The sequence below is a fragment of the Peromyscus leucopus genome, chromosome 14, assembly GCF_004664715.2.
Source record: "Peromyscus leucopus breed LL Stock chromosome 14, UCI_PerLeu_2.1, whole genome shotgun sequence".
Lineage (NCBI taxonomy): Eukaryota > Metazoa > Chordata > Mammalia > Rodentia > Cricetidae > Peromyscus > Peromyscus leucopus.
The window spans coordinates 68,045,800-68,054,614 of record NC_051075.1 but is presented as its reverse complement, the minus strand read 5'-3'; the positions used below and the strand labels follow the sequence as shown (position 1 = coordinate 68,054,614).

Sequence of the window (8,815 nt, the reverse complement as noted above, 5' to 3'; positions counted from 1 at the left end):
CTGGGGGTGGGAGGAGGGAGGAGGGGGGATATGCGGATAGTATGTGGAGTGAGTAGAAAATTTCTTAATAAAGAAAAATTAGCCTTGCACGCTTTAAAGCATAAGAGCAGCATCGTGTGAGGACAGCTACAATGAGTCAAAACCAAAAACAAAAAAAAAAAAAAAAAAAAAAAAAAAAAAAAAAAAAAAAAAAAATTTTAAAAATTAGGCATTCATGGTGTGATGTTTCCACATCCATTTCAAAATCATTTTTCATAATTATGAAAAATATAGACTTACCATTTTATGCCTAAGAAGATCCTCATAAGAATAAAGTGAAAAACCTAGGATACTTAGTTAATAAGTTACTGAACTCTGAGGACATGCTTGTAAAAATAGGTTTCCCCCACTGGAGATAAAAATCACTAAAGATAACAATCTTTATCAGCAATTGCTTTTCAAAAATTTCTTCTCACTAATAAGTTATTGTAAAATGCTTCTCCATATCAAATTCTTGTTGGGGAATAATCCTTCTGTACACTGTGAAAATGTATCTTTACCAAGATGCCTTCTGATTGGTTTAATAAAGAGCTGAATGGCCAATAGCTAGGCAGGAAGAGGTTAAGTGAGACTTCTGGGCAGAGAGAAAAGAAGAGGAGATGAACCAAGGTGCGGGAGACATGCCAGAGGAGATGGAGAGGAAGCAGGACATGAGCCAAGATGGAAGAGAGGTAAAAAGACAGGAGGCAAAACACAGATTGACATAAATGGGTTAGTTTAAGTTATAAGAGCTCCTGAGACAAGCCTAAGCTGTAGGCAGCACTTTCATAATTAATAATAAGTCTCCATGTCAGTTTTTGTGAGATGGTGGTGACAATGAGAAAGTTCATCTACATATGAATTCCAGTGAGAAGGCTCAAATATCCAAACACAGAGACTGAGAAAGCTAAGAAAAGTTCTGAACAAGGAGCCAGATGTGGCTTTCTAGTCCTGCAATCTCTCAGGTGGACTGGTACCCAGCACGCAGAGTTGCAGCTACTGGCTGCTGTCTGTGGGCTGGAGCTAGATACCTGTGTCAGGCACCAGTAACATGGGCTGAGCTGAACCACGCAGCAGCTGACATGGCAGTTTAAGATTTGTCTTGTGCAGTCAGAGAATGCTGCAGGTGCTCAATAAAGACAGATCCAGATGGGAAAAAATTCTAAATAGATTACAATATGTTTAAAAAATGTGCATAGGCTTAAAAGGGGAAAAGAAAATGAGTTTATACATTCATAAAATAGTTTATAAAAAATAAAATCTTTAAAGAGAATAAAATAATATGAAAAGGATAAGCCACATAAAGAAGGAAAATACATGGGGAGACTGGCTCCTGTATGGTGTCTTGTTGACATTGAATTTTTTTTTATTGCTGATGAGAGAATGACAGCTGCTGAGAGACATGGAATTGTAAGAGGGATGAATGAATAATGAAATAAACTGCATTTTAAGAAAACTTTAAGAAAGCCTGCACTTTCAAATGGAAGTCAGAAAATGTATTGCTTTGGGGAAGAGGTTATGCCTTTGAATCCACAGAAAATAAAAGGCTGTGACTTCATTCAAGGTTGATAGAAATCAGGTTTGATTGGGGGAGATCCCCTGAAAATACTGGCTACAGACATGAGGGAGAAAGACAAAAAAGACTACAAGACAGGTGAAATGTATGCTGATCCCTCTGTGTAGGAACAGTTCTGAGACTGAACAAGACATGATAAATCTTATTGGCTACAGAGTCCTCATGATTTATTACATGCCATCCTTTCATATGGTATGGATAGAGATTTATACAACAGTTTAATTATAGTGTCCAAACAAAGATAAAGTTAACAGATGCCTTTTACCTGCTCAAACAAAAAAAATCATCTTTAGCTGGCAAGTGCAGTGTGCACAAAAAAGACAAAAAGGGGGAAATGTGGGATAATCTTTTTGTACAATATGAAGATGGATCTTTGCCAAGGTGCCTTCTGGTTGGTTTAATAAAGAGCTGAATGGGCAATGGCTAGGCAAGAAGAGGTCAGGTGGGACTTCCAGGCAGAGAGAAATGAAAAAGAGGTGAATATAGGCACAGGAGAGATGCCAGAGGAGACAAAGAAGCAAGACATAAAGAAGGAGAGGGAAAAGCCACAAGCTAAGATGGAAGAGAGGTAAAAGCCACAAGGCAAAAGATAGATTAATATAAATGGATTACTTTAAGTTATAAGAGCTCCTGGGACAAGCCTAGGATATAGGCAAAGCTTTCATAATTCATAATAAGTCTCCATGTCATTTCTGAGCTGGAAGTCCCAATCATCTACAGATTCTCATTGCTTGTTATATTTCTTTCTTTCCTAAAGAAAAGTCTACTGTTTCTTTGGAAATAAAAACAAAGACACTTCAAAGGCAGTTTTAAGTGTTCTTAACATGAGCAGCCCTTGCTCCCAACCTGATAGTCATGAATAGGACATACCATGATAACTTCCACTTTATCACTGGTTATTTATTTATTTATTTATTTATTTGTTTGTTTTTTTGTTTATTTATTTATTTATTTATTGGTTTTTCGAGACAGGGTTTCTCTGTGTAGCTTTGCGCCTTTCCTGGAACTCACTTTGTAGACCAGGCTGGCCTCGAACTCATAGAGATCCGCCTGCCTCTGCCTCCCGAGTGCTGGGATTAAAGGTGTGTGCCACCACCATATCTCTGGTAATTATATTGGATTTAATTCCATGTTATATTGTTGAGAAATATACTCTTTCTGGTTGGATGCCTTTTTATAAGCTGGAAAATCCAATAATGTATCTCTACAAATGTTTTAAATCCAATAATACAGTATGATTTAAGTTGTTAATTAAAGAGTCACATATTTTTCAAGTAACTAGAACATATTAAAAAATATGATGGTGGTGGTGATGATGATAAAACAAATTAGTCAGGTATAATGGCACATGCCTATAATTCCAGCACTCAGGAAGTAGAGACATGAGGATTGCTGTAAGTTCAAGGCCAGCCTCAAATACAGACCAAACCCTTTCTCTGCTCCCCCTTTAAAAAATAAACCACTTAGAAGAAATGTATTTGAAGCAATTTATTTATATTGCTTCTGAAGATCTGACATCACTTCTGCTAGCTTCGATTTCTTCCAGCATTTTCAGTGGCAGTCAAAAGGCAGTGAATTAGTGTTCATCCCACCGTCCATAAAAATTGTACCTTAATTTTAAACCAGTTTATCAAGATAAATTCACATACCATTCAACTCACCCACTGAAAGTCTATAGTTCATTGGTTTTTAGTATATTCAGAGTTTTACAGACTCACTAGTATATAATTGAAAGACATGAAGTCATTAACAGTCACTCCTCATTCTTCCAATTCTTCAGCCCTAAGCAACCACTATTCTGCTCATATTCTCTCTCCCTCTTCATAGATTTTCTAATTCTGCATAGCCCATGTAAATACAATACAATACCTAGTATTGGTAACTTCCTATTTCAGTTTTCATAATGTGCTCAAGCTGTATACACAGCAAGGGAAATGTCCTTTCTGCACTTTGAACAACTTTGTCATCCATTTTTGTATACTGCAATACATAAGAGTCATTTTTGGAATAGCTAGGGTTGATTTATTTAACATTGAAAAATGAAAACAATTTGTGGGTCCTGTTAAAACATTTAAAATGCAGACACATTAGGACAGGAATGATCTCAGCCCAATTCCTGAGGTGGGGTGAAGGAGTCGAGTCCAGCCTCCATCTGGAACAGGCTTCTCCTTCAAGCTAAGACAGTCTCAAGACAGGAAGACGTCAAAGCCACCTCTGTGAGCAGACAGCATTGAGTGACCACAAAGAAAGAGCTGCATTGAGTAAGGATTGGTTCCTGAAGTGTCCCTGGGTCTTCTGCAGCTAGCTTCAATTCTTAAGAAGAAAATAGTGGTCCTGGATAAGGATCTAAAGACAACACTCAACAGAGGCCCTCTTTCTTTGAGGAACACTGTGTCCCTTTTTCTCAATAGCAAGAAAACAAAAATCCAGGGAAGTCATTAGAAACAACGCTCTCCTTGAAAGTGTCTGCCAGGGCAGATGAAGAAAAGAGCTGACTACACTCTCAGTGGGCCTCTTCTTTGGTAGGAGAGCAGCCAGAGAAGAAGCTGCTATTGCTAGCCAGAGCTCGTTTCTTCTTCTTTCCTGTGGCTTTATTTTCTTGGGATTCTGTTGCTCTGTGTTTTGTGTCTGGGAGGTCTAAGGAAATGGCAAGTGCAGTCTTCCTTAACAAAACCTGATCCATATCACTCATCTCTTTTAGGATCTTGGTATTGGGAGTGGCACAGACAGGATTGAAGAAGCTCAGTCCTGGGGTCACCTCTGTAGGATCCTCCAGTTTGAAGGAGCTTTCAGAATCCAGGTTCCACTCAATAGTACCCAAGCTATCTTGTTCTTGCTGGCGGTTCCGGCACTTCCTGGGGTCACAGCCACAGGCCACACTGCAGTCCAAACCTTGTTTCCTGCACCCACAGTGTTTGTTACTGCACCATCCCCTGCAGGAACACTCTTGGATGGTCTTCCTGGACACTTTAGTCAGTTTCCTTGGTTTCCACTCCTCATCATCAGCATCACTATCTTTAGATTCATTTGCAGAATGCTCTGAATGATACGTTAGATACTCAATGTCTATGCTCTGTTCCAGGAACTTGTCTCCAACACGGGATGGTTTGGGTGGAGGTGGGATGTAGTCAAAGGAAGAATCTGAAGATTGAAGGCCATCCTTGGGAAGATGGAATTTCTGGCCTTTGGCACCTTGAAGGAGAATCAGTTTCTGTCTCATGGCTTCATTCTCTTGGAGAAGCTGCTGGTTTTGTTCACACAGTTCTTGCATTTTCCTAAACTCTTCCTCCTGACACTGCAGTGTCTTCAGCAGCTGCTGCTCCTTTCCACTGATCGACACCTCCAGCTGCTTCTCTGCTCTTTGGCTTTGCTGTAGCTGACTGAGAAGGTAGAGCACCTTCTCTTGGTGCATTTGCTCTACCTTGAGCAACTCAGCTTTCCATTCTGTCTCTACCACAACAACATGACTCTGCTCCTCAACCAGCATCTTCTGCATTTTAGAATAGCCAGTCTGGCTCTGTTTCAGGTTGCTTTCAAGCTCACTGACAAGTAGTTTGGAGGAGACCAGCTCTCCAACCAAATATTTTAGGGCACATTTGGCTTCAAGAATAGTAGCAATATTCTCCCAGTGTCGTTTTGACCTGTCTTCACTTTCTGCATCCAGGAGCTTTTGCTGTAGATCAGCAATCTGAGCACTCCTGAGTTTCATTTCAGACTCTAGGCTTTTAATCTCCTTTGTCATAGAATCCTCTGGCTCTGAAACATGACCACATACTTCATCACTAGCAAATGTGCTCCTCTGGTGCTTAGTGGGTGGGTTCTCCCCAGGTTCCTTGTTTTCTTTAAGTTGACCCACATCCAGAGCTAGGAGCTTTCGCTCTTCAAGAAGGTCATTCAGATGGCGTTTGACTTCCTCGGTACTAACCATAACTTCAATTTCATTTCTAAGCCAGTTCTTCACTCGTGCTTCTGTGCCTTCTGTTCCACGGCTCTGGGTTTCTTTCCGTTTATCTGCAGCTTCCTGTTGCTTTTGGAGGGCATCCTTGAGGCGCTTGTTGGCAGCTGCTGCCTCTTCAGTTTTCCTCCTGAGCACATTGGACTGTTTCTGGAAGTCTCTTTCAAGTCTGAGCAGCTCGTATCGCCTTTTACGGTCTTGTTCTTTTAACTGGATTACTTCTTTGTCCTTTTGTTTCTTCCACTGTCTAGACTTCTCAGCATCTTCCTTCATCTGACGCATTAACTGTACTCGCTGGGTTTTCATCATCTGTATCTCCAGAGTCAGTTTGGAGACAATCTTCTCAGTGGACTCTTTCAGTTTCAGAAGCTTGGACTGTTCATTTAGTTTCTTCTTCAAATCAGCTATTTGAGTCTCCAGCTCTTGTAGACATTTGCGGCGGTGTTCACTCAACTTGGCCTGGTTGACATCCTTCTTGGCCGTCTGAAGTTCCAGAAGCAATTGTTCCTTTTCCTTCTGCAGACTGCTGACTTCTGATTCTAGACTTTTGATGTTAACCTCATACTGGCACTGAGTGGGCTGTTGTTGGCCACCACTGAAAGTTATCTTCCTAGCTAGGGCCTCTTTCAGTGCAAGAGCTTTATTCAACTCAGCGAGTTCCTTAGACATCTGAGCTTGATGTAGAGCATGCTGTGCAGTGAACGCATCAGAAGACCTACTAGTCTCTGGACTGATGACAACTTGACCATCTAGTTCCATTGCCGATTCTGTGGCTGCAGCTAGAAAAGCGATGGTTTCATCCGATAGACGAATAATAACTTGTTGCAGACTGCGAATTAGCTCTACATTTTCAATTAATTCCTGGTCTTCCAAAGTTCTCCATTAGCTTTTGAAGATCCAGTTTACAGGCTGCATGATGCCTGAGCTCTTGTAGCTTGGTGTTAATTTTCTCATTTGCTTGTTCTGTAGCAATGATCCTTTCCAACATCTGGGCTGTCTGGCCAGCTGCCTCGCTCAGAGCATGACTTAATTTTTCATTCTCTTCTATCAGGGACTGGTTCTTCTCCATCAGAGACTGGAGAGTCTCTGATGGTTCTGCGTTTATAGATCCAGGCAGGCTACCTCCACGTGCCTGTAGCAGCAAGACCTGTAGCTGTTGAACCTGATACTTAAGATGATTAAGTTCAGCCATCTGGGGATCAGTATTAATAACAGGTTTGTTCTTGATTTTTCTAGCTCTGTCAGCATAGCGTAGGGTATTTAATGTTTCCTCTAGACTGGAGTCAGCAGGACTCACACAAGCAATCATAAGAGTGTGGCTGTTACCTCCCAGAGAATCTTGAAGCAGGCGAGTTAACTTGGAATCTCTGTAGGGCACAAAGCTACCCTTTTTGCCGTCTCCAAGAGCACTGATTACATTTCCCAAGCATAGGAGTCCTCGGTTAATATGAATACCCTCTTTCAGGCGGTCCCCTTCGGCCTTGGTTTTCTTCTGTCTTTCTGATCCAGCAAGATCTACAAGACACAGCTTCGAGTGAAAGCTGCTGTTCTTGTCAGTTTTCTTCCTTTGCCTTATGGAAATTGTGAAGATGGCATGAGATCGGGAAGATTGTGAATTCATAGCTGTAGCAGCCACAGTCCTAGAGTTGTTTCCCTGCTCCAAACAGGAAACCATGTCAGAGGCAGCTGAAACCGTCTTCTCCGTGAGTCCCACAATCTTTATTCCTGCCTTGGGATCCTCCCGGATATGTATTTGAGAAGCTTTCTCACAAGGTGAGCAAAGAAGATCCAAAATTTCTTCATTGTAAATCTCCAAGTAAGACACTCTCAGTGTAAACTCAGAGTCTTTCTCTTCATCCATTTCTTTAAAAAGAAGCTGTATTACCCTAGGAATGACCCCGATGGTTGGTTCATTGTCTTGGTCTGCACTATATGCGCCTCCCATAGAGTAGGTTTTTCCAGAGCCCGTCTGTCCATAAGCCAGAACAGTGGCATTGTAGCCTTTAAATATGCCTTTAATGAGTGGTGCTACTGCTGTGTTGAAGACCTCCTCCTGTTCAGTGAAGGGGTCAAACACAAAATCATAGGTAAAGGATTTATCAGTACCAATCACCACCTGAGGCTTCCCAGGCACAAAAGACAAACACATCTGACAGCCCTCGCCAATCTCTTTAGGGACCAGAGGGCGGCAACGCAAGGCCACTCTCACAGGAATTCCCTTCACCTCTTCCTTCATGATCCTGGTTGAGCATCTGCTCAAACTAATTGCCCTTCCCTTGGTCTTCTCTGTCTCCTGGCCCCCTCCCAACTGGAGTTTTAACCGCTGTTTCTGCCAGCCAATCAGAGAGCAGGCATCTGTGGGCGTGGCCCAAGAGTGCTACAGTTATTGTTTTGCGTGCACTCCAGCACCTTACATTGAGGAGTGTTGCTTTTTCCTGATGGAATTATTTTAGCATCTCTGTCGAAAACTACACTACTGCTTTGATCTGTGATCCTAACCTTTATGTTAATGCCACACTGTCTTGATAGCACGGCATTGTGCTAAATTTGGAAGAAGCCTCAATTCACTTTTCTTCAATTGACTGCTTTTTTAGTCTGAGTCCCTTTGGTTTCCTTAGTTCTAGGATAACCGTACCAGTGACTAAAAAATAACCTGCTGAGATTGTGTTCAATATGTAAATACGTTTGGTTAACATTGCCATTTTAATAATGTAGAGTTTCCAAATGGTAACCATGCGACATCTTTGCATTTATTTAGATCTTTGATTTCTGCCAACAATGTCATGTGGTCGTCAAGAGTATATCTTTTACATTTGTTCTTTTAAATCTACTCCCAACATTTCATTTTTTTATAATTTTCTTTCATTTTATAATTTTGCTAAACATATTGTAAGCTCTAATATATTTATTAGTCACCTAAATTTCAAAAGATAATTTTTCCAAATATACCATTCCTCATTAGCTTAATTTTCTTCCAGAATTTGGAACATTCTAAAGTCACATGGCACTATTGTTTCTAGATAAGAAGTTAGCTTTAAATTGCAGTCATTCTCTCTGTATGTAATGTGTCATTCTTCTCTGCACATGTTTACATTTTTCTTTGTACTCTCCTGACTAGGTATCTGAGCTGCATATTTTGTGACTGCCAAATTTTGAAAGCCTTCAGTAATTATTTCTGCATTGTTTTTTGCTCTTTTGTTTCTTTGTCTTCTTCTTAGGACTCTTCATTATAAAAATCTCGGAAGGCAAGATATTGTCCCACAAGT

The 8,815-nt window shown here is 40.8% G+C and overlaps 1 protein-coding gene across 1 annotated transcript; it reads right to left on the bottom strand.

Annotated features, from left to right (window-relative positions):
* Positions 1-3,541: 3,541 nt before the first annotated feature.
* On the bottom strand, positions 3,542-7,865 carry LOC114705001 (chromosome-associated kinesin KIF4A-like). Its single transcript, XM_028886572.2, is given in 2 exon segments — positions 3,542-6,425; positions 6,427-7,865. Coding segments are annotated over 2 exon segments (3,687 nt in total). The 5' UTR covers positions 7,786-7,865; the 3' UTR covers positions 3,542-4,097.
* Between the last annotated feature and the right edge of the window lie 950 nt (positions 7,866-8,815).